This window comes from Cannabis sativa, chromosome X (genome assembly GCF_029168945.1).
Source record: "Cannabis sativa cultivar Pink pepper isolate KNU-18-1 chromosome X, ASM2916894v1, whole genome shotgun sequence".
Classification (NCBI taxonomy): domain Eukaryota; kingdom Viridiplantae; phylum Streptophyta; class Magnoliopsida; order Rosales; family Cannabaceae; genus Cannabis; species Cannabis sativa.
The window spans coordinates 55,728,941-55,747,436 of NC_083610.1; the positions used below are offsets into that span (position 1 = coordinate 55,728,941).

An 18,496-nucleotide genomic window follows, 5' to 3' on the forward strand; every position below is an offset into this window, starting at 1 on the left:
GTGTTTTTGAAAAATTAAGCATAATGGAACAAGAACCTAATATTGCGCAAGAAAAAACGCTACTTGAAAAAAATTATGTGGATGTCCAAATCTTTTATTTATTACCATTAATTGTAATCAACATTCCTCTTCTGTTTTAAAATTAAGGCAGTTATTATGGACATCCAAAGGGGAGTGTTATAAATATTAATAATTATGTGGATGTCCAAATCTTTTATTTATTACCATTAATTGTAATCAACATTCTTCTTCTCTTAGGGTGTGTTTGGAAGTAACTGTGTAATTAATAGGTAGGGTAATTACTAGGATGGTAATTATACAGTTTAGTAATTACACTATATTTTAAAATGCAAGGTGTGTTTGGATATGAGGTGGTAATTACATATGAATTCTTAATATCTTGTTTGGCAAAATAGTTAGTAATTACATGTGAAAATAATATTTTTTAGTAGCTAATGTTTAATATGGAAAGTTTTTAGTAATTACACAGTGTAATTACATCCAATTCTCATGGGGGGCCATGAGAATTGGAGAGTGTAATTGGAACCCCTCAATTACTTCCAACTACACAGTTACAGTGTAATTACATGGTCAGACAAACATGCTAAATTGTGTAATTACCTCCAATTACACACAAATCTAATTACATTGTGGCTTTCCAAACGCACCCTTAGTTTCTTAATATTTCACTCTTGTATTTGTATAAATAGGGGTTCACCCCATTGGAATAAACAAATCAGAAATTTTCATTCACTTTCTCTTTCTCTCTTCTTCTTCTTCTTTCTTCTCATCTACTTTATATTATTTTATAACAGTATAGAATTTCCCAAAATTATTTAGGGTGTGTTTGGAAGTAAATGTGTAATTACTAGGTAGGGTAATTACTAGGGTAGTAATTACACAGTTTAGTAATTACACTATGGGTGTGTTTAGAAGTAACCGTGTAATTACTAGGTACGGTAATTACTAGGGTGGTAATTACACAGTTTAGTAATTACCCTATATTTTAAAATGCAAGGTGTATTTGAATATGAGGTGGTAATTATATATAAATTCCTAATATCTTATTTGGCAAAATAGTTAGTAATTACATGAGAAAATAATATTTTTTAATAACTAATGTTTAATATAAAAAATTTTTAGTAATTACACAGTGTAATTACATTCCATTCTCATGGAGGCTATGAGAATTGAAGAGTGTAATTGGAACCCTCAATTATTTTCAATTAGACAGTGCCAAATTATGTAATTACGTTCGACACAAATCTAATTACACTCCACTTTTAAAACGCATCCTCATGTAAAAACAATTTATCCAACCGAACCTGGTGGCCGAGTCTCACTCATCTAAATCACTCCTAAAAACTCGCCTCTTGTTTATCTGTTTACAACTTCCCTTAACCAGAAATCTCGAGTGAAGATAAAGAAGATGATGATGCGGGACGACGCCGCCACCAACAACGACAACGACAACGACAACAATCTACCCAACACCGAAAAATCCGACTTCGACCAAGATTCTTACCTTAATTTCGATTTCTTCTCGTCTATGTCCAAACCCAAGGTTCAGAATCTTCACCCACCGAGTTCCTTTTTCTTTTCCTAGTGAATTGAGTAATGTTATGTTATTTGAAGATAACACGGAAAGAATTAACTGTTATTTTGGGAATGTGAATGGGTATAAAGGATTATTACAAGATATTGGAAGTGGGTTATGATGCTACGGACGATGCGATTCGATCAAACTACATACGCCTTGCCCTGGTTTGTCATTTTCTTTCTCCTAAATTTTACCCACTTTAATGGGTTGGTTGCCTTTTTTTTAAAAAAAAACATTTACTATTATTTTTGTGCTCGAGTATTGTGCAGAAATGGCACCCGGATAAGCAGAGAGACCAGGACTGTTCCACTTTCAGATTTCAGGAAATAAACGAGGCTTATCAAGGTTCGTTATGTTTATTCTTCATCATGTGTTTGCTGGTCTACACCGGTTGTTAAGGTTTATTATGTCATTACATGCTTCATTTTTATATTGTTGTAGCTGCTACTAGGTAGGATAAAGGAAGAAGCAAAGTATTAATAACAGTGACGTAGTTTTTGAAAGAAGCTGCATGTTTACTGGGAACAGCATCTGTAGAAATTTTGTAGGTGCTTTGATACTTAGTTTCAGTACGTTGCATAACGATGATGGCACTGAATTATTGGAACTATTTTCTCTCATGTGATATTCATTCATTCAGTGGCCTTTTGAGATCCAGAGAGGCTTTACACTATTGTTGATTTTCCTAATCCTCTATTTCGTTTAGATCCTTTATAGTTCGTGCTTATCATTTATGAGGAGAATGCTTCTTTGTGTCTTGGTCATTTTCATTTGCACTAAATACTTGAGCTCTTTATTTGTATTAAAGGATCTTCTTCAACATTTGTAGATTTAGTACTATCATTTCAAAGCCACCTAATCAATTCTCACTCAATATTGAGAGCTTAAAATCCAGGAGGGGTAACATCAAACAATATGGCATGTTTTGCTTTCCCCAGATCTCTGAAGTTTGAGTCCGTCCTAGATACCTACATAGCAATTTTTTTAGTTTCTTGCTCTTCAAATATTGTAATGTTGAGAAATAGAGTTGTCATCATCCTACTGCAGGTTCATGGTGTTGACATTGTTCAGAGCAACAGAGGATTATTCACCTGGTTTAGGACAGGTGTCATACGTGTCTTTGTGGTCCAAACTTTAGGGAGTAATCATTAGCCATTTCCCAATTCTGTTAGTATATTCCCTTTTGTAATCAACCTTGATTTTTGGGTCATGCCACCTGTAACAGAGCCGTTGCTCTTATCATCTTTTGTAACAACATTTCTCATATATAAAAGGCAATGCTCTTGCTCATGTGAAAATGGGCTGAGCAAATCATTTCTACACATATTCTCTGAAATTTAACTTGGTGTGAGAGCCAATTATTGACATTTGTCAATGGCTACTCCACAAGAACAACAACATGTCGAAGGAGGATCTTAGACCCCCTCTACTGTTAGCACCAACAAAAATGGTGCATCCCAATCTCAGCTCCCAAACACGTTTTCCCAGCAACCTACGACCCTAAACCAACCATTCTCTCTAAAACTGGACAGAAACAATTTCACTCTATGGAAGACTATGGTGTCCACCATTGTTCGTGGACACAGGTTGCATGAATATCTTAATGGCACTAATGTGCCCACTAGAATTTGTTCCAGTTACTGGTGAAGCTAAATACGAAGGAGAGATGGAAACTAACCCTGAGTATGAACATTGGATCATTAACGATCAACTACCCATGGGTTGGCTTTACAGCTCCATGACTGAAGGTATTGCCACTGAGGTTATGGGATCAACTTCTGCAGCCGGTCTCTGGAGAGCTTTGGAAAGTCTATATGGAGCGTACTCCAAATCAAAGATGGATGACACAAGGTCCTTGATCCAGACTGTACGTAAAGGTTCAACACCAATGGGGAAATATCTACGGCAAAAGAAAAATTGATTTGACATTCTTTCTCTTGTAGGTGACCCGTATCTAGAGGCGCACCTTGTAGCAAATGTTCTATCAGGCCTGGATGCAGAGTATCTCTCGATTGTGGTTCAAATCGAAGCTAGACCACGTACAACTTGGCAAGAGTTGCAAGACATCCTTTTGAGTTTTGACAGTAAAATCGAAAGGTTGCAGACACTCACCATCAACAACAAACCTAACGATCCTGCCAATCCTCAAGCCAACGTTGCTGCCAAAAACAACTCTGGATCCAACACAACAGGATGTAGTTGTGGCTCAAACAATCACAACAATCATAATCAGTATTCTTGCAATGGAGGTCGTTTTTCAGGCACTCGTGGCAGTCCTCGGAGGTTTCGTGGAAGAGGACGCACCAATACTACTCGACCAACTTGCCAAGTCTGTGGCAAATATGGTAATTTTGCTGCAGTTTGCTATAATAGATTTGATGAAAATTTCATGGGGTCAGATCCACTCCAGACAAGTGGAGGAAACAAGTCATCTCAGATCAATCATAATGCCTTCATTGCCAGTCCTGAAGTTCTAGAGAGTGATGTGTGGTTTGCTGACACTGGAGCCAACAACCACATCACCTCTGATGGTGCTGCTCTAAACTAGAAACAACCCTATGGTGGTAAGGAATTTGTTACAGTGGGTGATGGAACCAAACATAGCATATCTCTCATTGGTAGTGGTGTTTTAGACACCAATGATGAGAAGCATTTACTGTTGAAAGAAATGCTACTTGTTCCTCAAATTGCTAAAAATTTAATTAGTGTTTCCAAACTCACTAATGACAATAATGTACTAATTGAATTTCATTCTAATGTTAAGGCAACTAGAAGGTGGTGCTTTGATAAGTGCTTAAAGATGGATTATACAGGCTAGAAACACCCCTACATCATCCACCTCTCACAGGTTCAACTCAACCAAAATCCACTAATAAAACCAACCAAAGTCTGCTTATCTTTCTGCTAATTCCAATGTAAACCAGCTTGAAGCTGATGAAAATTCTGTGTCTAAGTTAGATATGTGGCACAGGCGTTTAGGTCATCCATCACCTAGGATTTTAAATCTTGTTTTAGTATCAAGCAATGTAAGAAGATTTAAAAATGAAATGCAAACATTTCGTGATGCCTGTCAATATAGAAAATTGCATGCTCTGCCTCATAAACAGTCTTCCAACTGTGCCAAATATGTGCTTGAACTTGTGCACACTGATTTATGGGGGCCAACCGCCATTGCATCCATTATAAACCACAAATATTACATACATTTTCTAGATGATCGTAGCAGATTTGCTTGGTTATATCCTCTGGAAACTAAATCTGAAGCTCTTAATGCTTTCATACAATTTAAAAATTTGGTGGAAAACAAGTTTGAAAAGAAATTTAAAAGCCTCAGAACTGATTGGGGTGGTGAATACCAACCCTTTACTGCCTTGGTTCATCAACATGGCATTGAGTTTCAACATCCATGCTCTCATGATTCAGCTCAAAATGGTCGAGCAGAGCGCAAACACAGGCACATTGTTGAAATGGGCCTCACTTTGCTTGCTCAAGCTCAAATGCCACTCAAATATTGGAGTGATGCATTTGACATTGCTGTCTATCTCATTAATAGACTACCTACTCCCATCTTAGGCCATAAATCACTTGATGAAGTTCTTTACAATCAAAAACCAGATTATGCCTTCCTCAAGACATTTGGTGTTGCATGTTTTCTATGTATACGCCCATACCAAACACACAAGTTTCAGTTTCACTCACTGAAATATGTTAATTTAGGATACAACAACTCCCACAAAGGCTACAAATGGCCTACTCACACAGGTCGTGTCAACATATCCAGGAATATTGTTTTTAATGAGCTTGAGTTCCCTTTTAAAAAAGGTTTTCTCAACAACTATCAAACTCCTCAACCTATTATAATTCATAGCTCATCATGGTCTAGTCTTCCTGTTCCCTCATTTGAGACTACTGATTTCTCTCAATTTGGTTCTGTTGATCCTACTGCTACAACATCCTCTGAAGCATCACCAAGGTCTCCACAGGTTCACTCACCTTTTGTTGGCTCTTATTTTGCTAACAACAGTCATGTTTCAGGTCAGATAGGGGAGGAATATGGCCATTTTGATGATCAGTTTGAGTTTGGACCTACTCATGACTTTATCATCGAAACTGCCACTGAGCATGAGCTTGAAACAGTCATTGCTACATCAGGTTCTGAACCAGATCTGGAGCCACAACCAATACTAGCAACTGCTTTACAACCCACACATCCTATGGTTACTTGTGGGAAAGCAGGCATATTCAAACTAAAAACCTACCTCAATTCATCCAAAGCATCATCATCCTTTGCTGAACCAGAATCTGTTGAACAAGCACACCCAGGTTGGAAGGGTGCAATGGATACATAAGTAATTGCTCTCCAGAAAAATCGTACCTGGATTCTTGTACTTACTGCTGCCTATCAAAATCTATTTGGCAACAAGTGGATATTCAGAATCAAATTGAGAGCAAATGGGACCATTGAAAAGTTAAAAGTGAGATTAGTTGCAAAAGGATTTCATCAGAGACCAGGAATATTATGGTGAGACTTTCAGCCCTGTAATTAAAGCCTCAACTGTAAGGATTGTTCTTACCATAGTTGTTTCAAGAGGTTGGGACATAAGACAATTAGATATTAACAATGCCTTCTTAAATGACACCTTAAGAGGAGGTCTTCTGATGAGTACCTGCAGTACACTCTCACAATATACAGCAGCAACACAATAGCAAATATAGCAGAAAACCAATAAACACAATCAGATGGATTAATTGGGAGCTATTATTGAATTGAAATGGAAGTGAGATACTTCACTACACAAGGCAGAGAGCCAAGGAAGCTCTCTCTTGATGCAGTAGAGAGTAATCTCTTACAAAATGCATACCTCCAACAAACACTCACACACAATATAAAAGGTAGCTCACCACTAACTGAAATTACCAACTTACCCCTGCCTAAGCCAATTCATCACTAACCTTCCCTTGCTTACCCCTTCTAGCATAGGTAAACCGAATTGGAGGCCTAGGATTCACATCATTACCCCCCCCAAAATCCCGAACCTTGTCCCCAAGGTTGAAATCTGGAAACTGGGCTGCAATGGTGTCGAACGTCTCCCAAGTAGCTTCAAAAAGAGGCAAATCTTTCCAACGGATCAACACTTCCATAGGAGCTCCTGTAGGTGTAGGCCGTTGACGCACATTCAAAAGTTCAGCAGGTTCGACCAACAACTCCAGGTCAGCAGTCAATGTAGGAGGAATGGTAGGAGATGAGTGAGCCGTACCAACCGCAGCACGGAGTTGGGACACATGGAAGACGGGGTGAACTGCTGAGGATGTGGGAAGGTCCAAATGATAAGCCACCGCGCCAATCCGTTTCAAGACAGTAAAGGGGCCATAGAAACGAGCAGCTAGCTTCTCATTCTTGCGAAGGGCTAAGGACTTCTGTCGGTAAGGGCGTAGCTTAAGGAAGACTCGGTCCCCAACCGCAAATTCCACATGGCGACGAGAAGAATCAGCTGCTGCTTTCATCTTGTGTTGAGCACGCAACAAGTGCATTTTTAGGTCATCCAAAAACCCATCTCGCTCTTCCAAATACTGTTCGAGGGCCAAGACAGAAGTGGATCCCTCGGAATACCGGATTAAGGCTGGCGGATCACGCCCATATAACACCTTGAATGGGGTACAACCCAAGGAGGAGTGGAAAGTAGTATTGTACCAGTATTCTGCCCAAGACAACCACTTGGCCCATGCCTTAGGTCGATCAGAAGCCAAACAACGAAGGTAAGTCTCCAGGCAACGATTGACCACCTCGGATTGACCATCAGTTTGAGGGTGGTAGGCGGTGCTATGGCGGAGTTCAGTTCCCTGGAGGCGGAACAGCTCAGCCCAAAAGTGACTGAGAAACACGCGGTCACGATCCGAGGCTATGGTCCGAGGAACCCCATGTAACTTAACCACTTGATGAAGGAAGGCTTCGGCAACTGTGCGAGCTGTAAAAGGGTGTTTGAGGGCAATAAAGTGACTGTATTTGCTCAAACGATCCACAACAACTAAAATCGTGTCAACTCCTTCAGATTTTGGCAACCCCTCAATAAAATCCATAGTCAAGTCCTCCCAAACTTGGGCGGGGAGATCTAAAGGCTGCAAGAGTCCCCCCGGCGACATGGCCAACTGCTTGTTTCGTTGGCACACATCACAAGCGCGCACAAATTTCCCCACTTGAGCTTTCATACCGACCCAATAAACATCGCCTAGAAGGCGCAGGTAAGTCCTATACTCTCCCGAATGACCACCGATTGGGGAGCTATGGTATTCCCGAAGGAAATGTGGAATCAAGGAGGATGTGGCAGCCAACACAAGCCTTTTCCGATACAACAGACGTTGCTTCTCGAAGGTAAAACCCAAGACATCCTTCCCTTGTTCCAAATCTGCCACTACTCGAGATAGGAAAGGATCTTGCTTAATTTCTTGTTCAATCACCGTCCAATCTAACCATGTAGTAGTAGTGAGGACAGAGCATTCTGGAGGCTGCACTCGAGACAAAGCATCCGTAGCTCGATTACCCACCCCCGGCCGATAGTGGATATCGAAATCATACCCCAAAAGTTTGACCAACCATTTCTGATGTTTCGGAGTGACCAATCGTTGTTCCAAGAGGAACTTCAAGCTTTGTTGATCGGTACGGACAATAAAACGGCGACCTAGCAAGTATGGCCGCCACTTAAGGACCGCCAACACAATGGCCATTAATTCCTTCTCATAGATGGACTTAAGTTGAGCTCGCGGTTTCAGAACCTGACTGTAGTACGCAATAGGTCGCCCTTCTTGCATCAAAACCGCTCCTAACCCATATCCGGAAGCATCCGCTTCAACCACAAATGGCTTGGTAAAATCGGGAAGGGCTAACACGGGGACCGTAGTCATTGCAGTTTTGAGAGACTCAAAAGCCTCGGTTGCTGCCAAAGACCAAGCAAAACTATCCTTCTTCAATTGATCTGTCAGAGGCCGAGCAATAGAACCATAATTCATGACAAACTTGCGATAATACCCCGTAAGACCAAGGAACCCACGTAGAGCTTTAATCGAAGTTGGGAGAGGCCAATCCACCATGGCTTTGATCTTTGTATCATCCACCGCAACCCCTTGGCCACTCACAACATGGCCCAAGTACTCAATCCGTCGCTGCCCAAAAGAACACTTCTTCCTATTAGCAAAAAACTGATGCTTGAGGAGGGTTTGAAGCACGAGCTCAAGGTGCTGTAAGTGTGTAACTTCGTCGGGGCTATAAACCAGGATGTCATCAAAGAACACCAAAACACACTCTCGCAGCCAAGGCTTGAAAATTGCATTCATCTGAGATTGGAAGGTGGCAGGAGCATTAGTAAGACCAAACGGCATGACCAAGAACTCGTAATGGCCCTCATGAGTGCGAAAAGCCGTCTTAGGAACATCTTCCGGCCGCACTCTGATTTGGTGATAGCCTGAGCGCAAATCAATTTTAGAGAACACTTGAGCACCATGTAATTCATCTAATAGTTCATCAATGACGGGTATGGGAAACTTATCTGGAATGGTGGCTCGGTTAAGGGCGCGGTAGTCCACACAGAACCGCCAACTACCGTCCTTCTTCTTGACTAACAACACCGGACTCGAGAAGGGGCTGTTGCTATCTTGTATAATCTTTGCTCCTTTCATTTGTTCAATCAACCTCTCAATCCATCTTTGGTGATTTGGGGATAGCGATATGGCCTAACACTCACCGGGGCTGCATCCGGTCGTAAGGTAATAGCATGGTCATGTTGTCTAGGTGGTGGTAGAGTCTGGGGTTCCTCAAACACTGCCGTATATCGCTGCAACAAAGCAGAAATAGCTTCGGAAGGCTCTTCCACTGCTGCCACCACAGCCGAATAACCTAACTCCACCCAAACCCCCATCTTTTCTGACTGTAAGGTTGCCATTAAAGTCTTCAAAGAAACCGGTGTCTTGTGTAGAGTGGGATCCCCTTGTAGAACCACCCGTTGATTACCGAGATTAAATTCCATAGTGTGCTCTTGCCAATGATGGGTGGTTTTCTGGAGAGTATTCAACCATTGCACTCCCAAAATCACATCTGTATTACCCAAAGGAAGTGGAAGGAAATCATCCACAATGTTAATACTTTGCAAGGTCAAAGGAACTCCTCGACAAACCCCCGTGCCTTTGATCGCTTGCCCACTTCCTAGCTGAACCCCATAAGCTTCTGTGCTTGTAATTGGCAGCTCCAATTTGGTGGCCAAGTCCACCGTAACAAAGTTGTGAGTTGCCCCGCTATCAACTAACACCACCACATCATGACCAAGGATAGACCCTAACATCTTCATTGTTTTTGGAGGAGTTAATCCCTCCACCGAATGCAATGACACCTCAACAGTTTGGGCTTCCGTTGCCGATCCCATTGGTGGTAGTCCAACCATTTCAGCAATTAAATCATCCGGAGGCTCTTCTTGGGCTTCATCTTGAACCACAACCACCACCAATTCGGCTTCTTTGCATTCATGTCCCCGAAACCAGCGTCCATCGCACTTGAAACAAACACCCCTTTCTTTCTTTTCTCTCAATTCAGCCTCCGTGAATTGCTTGTAGTTGGTCGGAGAAGATGATGAAGAAGCTGAAGTTGATTTACTCTGAACTGTAGTAGTAGAGTAAGTTGGTGAGGATGTCATGTGAGAACCACGTGATTCAGGAATCACTAAAGGAGTGGGCCGATTAACAAAGGATCTATTGGGCCCCACCCTATGATGTCTCACCAAAGCTTGATTTGCCTCAATGGATTCAGCCAACTCCATGGCTCGAATTAACCCAGTGGGATGCAACAATCGGAGTGGGCCTTGGATGTCCATCTTGAGCCCATTGACAAAGGCGGCTTGCAAGCCTTGATCCCCCATCGCTCCCATCGCTGTCGCAAGAGATTCAAATCTCCGGCGATATTCTTGCACAGAATCGGTTTGACGAAGGGAGAAGAAGCGATCGTAGATGGAACCTTCATGGGCCGATCGAAACCGGCGAATGATCATCGCCTTCAATTCCTCCCAAGAACCAATGGTGTGCCGAGAATTCTCCCATCGGAACCAATTGAGAGCCGCTCCCTCCAAACACATAACAGCCGCTTCCAATTGCTCCGCCGGTGACAGGCGTTGCAGCCCAAAGTAACGATCAGCTCTATATGTCCATTCATCGGGGTCGTCGCCGGAGTACACAGGGAGCTCGATTTTTCTGGCTCGGAACTCCGAACGTCTTCCCAAATCACCTTCCCGTCCGTTCGAACCCATCACTGCTGGAGAAGGTGGTCGTTCGTTGACAGACCTTCGTCCCGAACTCATCATCGGCCCTTGACTTTCACGCAGAGAGCACATCTCGTCGGCCATCCTTGCTTGGCCATTCAAACACAAACGTATTTGCTCCGCCAATCCCGAAACCGTTCGTTCATGGGTTTCCTTGAACTCGCCAAGGATCGATTTAATAGTGTGAATATCATTCTTCACACTATCGAGACCCTCTTCTATTCCTTCAACCTTTTTCTCCATTCTTGTCGACGGCATTCACCGGAACCGCCGACTCTGATACCAAATGATGAGTACCTGCAGTACACTCTCACAATATACAGCAGCAACACAATAGCAAATATAGCAGAAAACCAATAAACACAATCAGATGGATTAATTGGGAGCTATTATTGAATTGAAATGGAAGTGAGATACTTCACTACACAAGGCAGAGAGCCAAGGAAGCTCTCTCTTGATGCAGTAGAGAGTAATCTCTTACAAAATGCATACCTCCAACAAACACTCACACACAATATAAAAGGTAGCTCAGCACTAACTGAAATTACCAACTTACCCCTGCCTAAGCCAATTCATCACTAACCTTCCCTTGCTTACCCCTTCTAGCATAGGTAAACCGAATTGGAGGCCTAGGATTCACATCATCTTCATGGTTCAACCACAAGATTTTGTGGAAAAAGGGAAAGAAGATTGGGTTTGCAAACTGAACAAGTCTCTTTATGGACTGAAACAAGCTCCTAGAGCTTGGTTTGACAAACTCAAAAACACACTCATTGAATGGAATTTTCAAAATTCAAAGGCTGATACTTCCCTGTATTTCTACAAAACTGAGAAGGTTGTTATACTTGTTCTTATCTATGTTGATGACATAGTTGTAACAGGAAGTGACTCTAAGTTGGTGGTTGAATTCATCTGCAAACTTGACAAGCTGTTTGCTCTGAAAGGTCTTGGATCTCTACACTTCTTCCTGAAGTGTTCAGAGATATCACAGGCCTATACCTGACACAAACAAAGTATATTGAGGATATATTGAAGAAAGTCAACTTGAATAACCTCAAGCCATGTTCCCCACCCATCATTGTTGGTAAACCGATGTCTATAAGTGAGGATGAGCCTATGCAAGATCCTTCAATTTACAGAAGCATTATTGGATCTCTTCAATACCTTTGCCACACAAGACTTGACATAGCCTACTCTGTAAATAAGCTAAGTCAGTTCTTGCAAAGTCCAACATCAGTCAATTGGAGTGTTGTGAAAAGAGTGCGCTGAGGTACTTAAAGGGAACTAAAACACTGGGACTGCACATCAGCTGCAACAACAAACTCAGCGTGACTGGTTTTTCTGATGCAGATTGGGCATCATGTCCTGATGATAGACGATCAGTTGCAGGCTATTGTGTTTATTTGGGCGAGACATTAGTGTCTTGGTCATCCAAAAAGCAAGTTGTTGTCATCAAGCACGGAGTCTGAATATAGGGCTTTGGCCCAGTTGCAGCTGAAATTTCATGAATAGAATCTCTACTCAAAGAACTTAAATTCCCTCTTCTATTGCCCTCTATCACATGGTGTGACAACATAAGTGCCAGTGCACTTGGATCCAATCCAGTGTTCCATGTCAGAACAAAACATATTGAGATTAATATTTAATTATGTTCGTGACAAGGTACTACAAAAACAACTTGAAGTGAGGCACATCCCTGGCTGATCTATTCACCAAAGGACTATCAAATTCTAGATTCTCTTTTCTTGTGGACAAACTCGGGGTGAAGCCTTCACCCTTTCGTTTCATTTGAGGGGAGGTGTTGAGAAATAGCGTTGTCATCATCCTACTGCAGGGTCCATGGTGTTGATCATAGTTCAGAGCAGCAGAGGATTATTCACCTGGTTTAGGACAGGTGTCATACGTGTCTTTGTGGTCCAAATTTTAGGGAGTAATCATTAGCCATTTCCCAATTCTGTTAGTATATTCCCTATTGTAATCAACCTTGATTTTTGGGTCATGCCACCTGTAATAGAGCCATTGCTCTTATTGTCTTTTGTAACAACATTTCTCATATATAAAAGGCAATGCTCTGGCTCATTTGGAAATGGGCTGAGCAAATCATTTCACATATTCTCTGAAATTTAACTGGTTTAAGGCAAGGAGTGCAGTTACATTGAGAGCTTATATTTGTGAATGATGTACCCTATTTTGTGGATAAGACTCATAAGAGAGGTTCTAAAGACATGTAGTAGGCTTCTTGAGAGAGCAGTAACCACAATTGAAGAGCATGCTCTTTAAGCTACTTGGCTCATCATATCAAAATTAAATGATAATATAGAGTGATCAGCTTAGTTATGAGGATATGTTTTTCAATTTGCATAACTGCATGTATCTATCTGATACACAAATAATGTATTTCATATGTTTGGATTATGCAAGATGAATGAGGTGCCATAATCATTGTACTCAGTTTTCATCTGCTTTGTTGAATGGTTCTGTCATTTTAGTATTCCCAGGCTGTGAAGTTCTGCAAGAAGTTGAGTTTTTATTTTTATTTTTTTCAAATTCCTTCTGGAGAAGGGTCTTAATACCAGAGAATATTAAACTGAAACAATACAAAGCATCGTGTTTGGATTCATAGGAATATTATATGAACTAACATGTCTTGTTTTTAACTTGTGAAACAGTTTTGAGTGATCCTGTGAAGAGGTTAGAATATGACAAGAATGAAATGCAGTATGTCTATGATTACAACATAATTGTAAGAGTCTCAATTCCTGAGCTGAAAGCCTCTTCATATGCCGATACACTTGAGGATGGTCTTCTAATCTTTTCATTTGTTGGTTGCACCTGCAGGAGTATCTCAACCGTTACAAGGGTCTTATATTGACGTGCAACGGTCTTGGAATAAAGCATTCAGTCTGGTAAAAAGAGACGGACCACACCACAGTGCATAGAGATGTCATTTTAGGTAGAATTTTGATTAGTGCGTCACTGCATTTCTTCATAATATCTGTTGAATCTGCAAGTGGTACAATTGAGGACAAGGGACCCCTGTGGGGGCTTACTGCAATACTGCTTATGCGCATCATGTATAGGTAGACGCGAAGATATCACCATCTTGTTGTGACATCTTAGCTCGTGTTAGTTACCCTCATCTTGGAACTGTCATTTACTTTTCTCCTTTTGTTTATGAAACGGTTGAAGAGGATTTTATTTAGCCTTACATCTCCTCCCTACATATAAACTGAGTAACACCTCCCGATTATATAAAAAGCACCGGAATTAGGCTATTAGCTGGTTTTAACACATCATATTTTTCACTGTTAATTTTAACGGAGAAAATTGTATATTACAATTAGTGCAGTAAATACAGGTCGGATTTTTGGACACGACACGAGCACGAACGACACAAAAAGATGTGTTTTGGTACGACGCGTTACGAAAAAATATGGGTTTAGGCACGAAATGGCACGGTATCGTGAATTAGCACGACAACACACGGAAAATATGGGCTTAAACACTACACGATGAGCCTGAAAATATAACACGTAAGCACGAATAAATTAATTTAAAAGCACGACACATTAAAAATTTGATAATTTAGTAATAATAACAATGATAATATTAATTTATCAATTAAAATAATAGTAATATTTAAATAATAATTATAATTATTTTTTTATATGATTGTGTAATTATAGAGTAATTAAAATTATATAATACACATATTTATAGTAATTAGTTCATTAATTGTAATAAAAAAAATATAGAGTACGAACTTTATCCGTATAAGAAAGTAAGCTGGTCAATTTAAGAAAAATAGGCCAACTTGAATGATACAAATTTGAGTAGGATGCGAGACTACTGGGCTTGCAGTTCGTAAACTATTATATAAAATTTTTAACACGGTAATGTACTAATTTATATTTTTTATGCCACGATACGACATGATTCTACTGCATGACCTCTATTTTGAGAAGTTAAAAAAAAAAAAAGTCAGTTTAGTACGATAGTACGATAAACAATTATTTAGAGCTCTGATTACAATGCACTTTAACTACGACTTAAGTAAAATACTGCTAATGTATATATACTTCATCCTCCCTTGATAATGGCGGCGGTGGTAGTGGTCGGCTCACTATCAGCTGTTTAGAATTGTATTTTCTCTTGTGAAAGTATTCTTAGTAGGATTGCCACTATTATGTACAACATTTCACACAAAAAAAAGAAAGAAAAACCCTACCATATTACTGAGGTAATCTCAGTTCTCACTCCGCTACAATCTACGCTCAGCTTTTCGTTCTTAATTCTAAAATAGAGTTGATATTCATGGCACTCCTATCACTCTCAACTAAATATATATCTATATATATATATATATATATATATATATTTATCATAACTACAACAATTTTTCTTTTTTCACGATTAAAATGATTCTGTTTGGAGACTGAAACAGGTGCTGCTGATAAAGCTAAAAATTCATTATGAGGAATCTATTCATGAATTGGTGGTTTCATATCCTCACATTCATCTCAATTGGTTGATGTTGGTCCCTCTCTCTCCGGCAAAGGTACGCAACCCCATATTTTTCTACCTTTTTCCAGTATTGACTAATGAATCTTCTCTTTGTGGATTTCGAGAGAGCCCGAGAAGGAAATCTTGTATAATAAACTTTTTTTTTTGAAAAGAAAGATGGAAGTATCCATTTACAGCTAAATCGGACAAATGTATACCTCAAAGAGTAAACTTAATAATAATAGGCTAATCAATAGGTGGTGTTTGGCTAAATTTTTTAAAAATTGAGTTAAAATAAAAATAAAAAATTAGAAAATAACCAAACCTTGTTTCATCTTTCAAAATTTTCTTTTTTTGTCTAATATATTCTTTTCACATTTTCTCTTACATAAACTGGTCCGGGATTGGGATCTGGGTCTAAGTTTGAGTTCAGTGCTTGAGTCCGTAGTCCGAGGTTTGGGCTGGGGTTTGGGTTTGGGTCCAGGTTCGAGGGCTAGGGTTGGGGTTTGGAATCGGGTTTAGGGTCTAGGTCTGTGTTTGGGTCTAGGTCCAGGTTTGGGTCTAGGTCCAGGTTTGGTCGAGGCCCAAGATTGGGACCAAGGTCGAGGTTTGGGGTCCAAATTTGGTTGGGTCCAGGGTTCGAGGGTCAAGGTCGAGGTTGGATTTGGATCTGGGGCTAGGTCCGAGGTTTGAGGTTTGGGGTTCAGGTCCAAGGTTCGGGGCTAGGTTTGGAGTGGTCGAGGTCTGAGGTGAGTCTAGGGTCTGGGGTTTGGGGTGCAGGGTTTGGGTCTGGCTCCAAGCCCGACTTCTGGAGTCTGTGTCAAGGTTAGGGTAGGGTTGGATTCATATCGAGGTCTGAATATTGAAGTTCTTTTTTTTAGTAAAAAGATTTAAGGATATTTTTAGAAAATATTTACCAAACACGTTTTGCATTTGAAAACTACAAAAATTATTTTATATTCTCATTTTGGAAAACAGAAAATAAAGCCAAACATCCCTAAATTCTTTTCTCTTTCTTTATTTGTATTGCATTTACCTAGGTCAGGTCTCCTTTTATAATCAAAACCAAACTAGTGTTTTCCAACCGACTGCCTTCCCACTAACGCCAGTGTTGATGTTTTATGCCTTAAATCTAACATATTATATGTAACATTATAATTTATCAATCAAAGAAATCGAAAGCTTTCTTGACTTAGTCAAATACTTGGTTCAAATTTTTGTTTTATGTTTAATACTTAAATTCTATTAAATTCAGAAGTTATAGTTATTTATAATTATAGTGTCGTCATCATAGTAGAAAATAATTATAATTATATGTTTCAAATATTTTAAGTTTTATGACTTTATCAGTGCAGTGGATTTATACTAACGTGATAATCAACAATAAAATGTGTTCACACTTTTGGTAAGCAGTATATCTTTTCCAAGATATTAAGAAAAATAAACCTGTAATTGGATGTATAGGGTTACATCGCGATAGGATTGATATTGAAAAATTTAACATTTCTCATAATCTTACCGTTACAACTATTCTAAGAAAAAATCACTTAGTTTATCATAGATCAATTAAATTTGAATCCTGAGATGATTAAGATTTAAGCTAATTATGATATTTTGTGTTGTTTGATTTGTTCGTTACAAGATTACCTTACGAACTAGCCAATACTTACATTTTGGAAACTTGGTAATACAATTGAGTGAGAGTGTTAGTCATAGATATAAAAATCTATTGCTTCTATTTTTGTAGAAATAAAATGATAATTTTATTTGAGCTTATTAATGGATAAATGATAAAGAGTTCATTTCAATAATTATAATTAGTTTACTAAAATATTATTTATATATATTTTTTTTTATCCAAAAAATATCATTTATATATATTAAGGGTTCTAAGGATAAAACATATTGAAAGGATAAAGCAATAATTTTAGTTCTTGCTCAGTGTAAACCATCTATAGATGATCATTAATTATTTTGATAGAAACAATGTATAACTTATAACGTATCTATACTATATATATAGAGCGTTTCATGAAATTATGAGTGCAATTTTGAGTCTATAGTAGAATCATGAGAAATTAATAAGTTAGAAAATTTATTTATAAAATTTTAGATATATCTTATTTGGAGTCTAAATTTTATGAGCTCATGGTTCCCGCAGTAATCAAGATAAATACAAAGTAGTAAGCCTCAATAATTAATTCATTATTAATCAATTGGGATTTACATTATTGAGTTTTTCAATTATGAGAATTTTTACACTTATGAAAATAAAGATGAAGAAGAAGAGAAATAAATAATAAGGTATTTATTAGTCATGAAATTTTTTGTCAAGATAATGAAAATATTTAAATTATGTTTTATTTAATAATTTAGTGATTATTAAATTAAAACTAGTATTTAAATGCAAGAGATAAATTAGTTATCTTAAAAATAAAAATAAAACACTTTAAGTCCAATGAACTTTGAACAAGTGAATAGCAAAATCCACATGTGAATTTCGGCTATGGTGTGCTTGGAGATCAAGCAACTGTCTATTTTATTTTTTAAGTTATTTATTTAATTAATTGCGAGGAATCAAACTTACTTTCTTATTATTGTATTACACTTTGGCTGTAAAAGAGCTTTTCCAACCCTAGCCTCCACTCTCCTTCTCTTCTTCACTTTAGAAATTTTTGAATTGTGTATTGAGGGAATAACCCATACTATAAAAAAAAAAAATTGTGTTTGTTATTAATTGAAGATTCGAATTTAGTATTTGGTGATACTCTACTACATAAAAGAATTAATGGTTAAAGTACTGAATAGAAGAAGACATAATTTCGCAGCAATAATTCTAAAAGTATTCTAGATCTCTGTTTGTTGTTTTGCATGTTATAAGAAATAATCATTTACGTTAAATATTTGTTTACATGAAAAATAATAAGATCGTGTTTTATTAATTTCTAATAGCCACCACTAAGGTTTCATGAAGGTCAAGTTTAACGTCATCTCCATTAAAGATGAGACAATTTATGGCGTTTCGCTACGCTATTTTTAGTGGAGTGCCTGAAGCAGTTAATTGGGACAAGATTTCTAATTTCAGTTAAATGATCTT

General features: G+C 38.7%; 1 protein-coding gene across 2 annotated transcripts; it reads left to right on the forward strand.

The window, feature by feature from the left end:
• Positions 1-1,277: 1,277 nt before the first annotated feature.
• On the forward strand, positions 1,278-14,187 carry LOC115711296 (uncharacterized). 2 transcript variants are annotated; one of them, XM_030639636.2, is made up of 5 exons: positions 1,278-1,564; positions 1,687-1,764; positions 1,870-1,945; positions 13,566-13,639; positions 13,735-14,187. In XM_030639636.2, the coding sequence occupies exons 1-5, from the start codon at positions 1,430-1,432 to the stop codon at positions 13,804-13,806; spliced, it is 435 nt and encodes a 144-aa protein (XP_030495496.1). In that variant the 5' UTR covers positions 1,278-1,429; the 3' UTR covers positions 13,807-14,187. The 2 variants fall into 2 exon arrangements, with proteins under 2 accessions (XP_030495496.1, XP_060963277.1); XM_061107294.1 differs by having other exon boundaries at positions 1,287-1,564; positions 13,566-14,187.
• The last annotated feature ends 4,309 nt before the right edge of the window (positions 14,188-18,496 follow it).

Bases quoted from the DNA above. Each gene is read 5' to 3' on its own strand.
- LOC115711296 (XM_061107294.1), top strand. From the start codon at position 1,430: ATGATGATGCGGGACGACGCCGCCACCAACAACGACAACGACAACGAC. The intron at 1,565-1,686 runs GTTCAGAATCTT...ATGGGTATAAAG, and splicing joins CGTCTATGTCCAAACCCAAG to GATTATTACAAGATATTGGA. The intron at 1,765-1,869 runs GTTTGTCATTTT...AGTATTGTGCAG, and splicing joins ACTACATACGCCTTGCCCTG to AAATGGCACCCGGATAAGCA.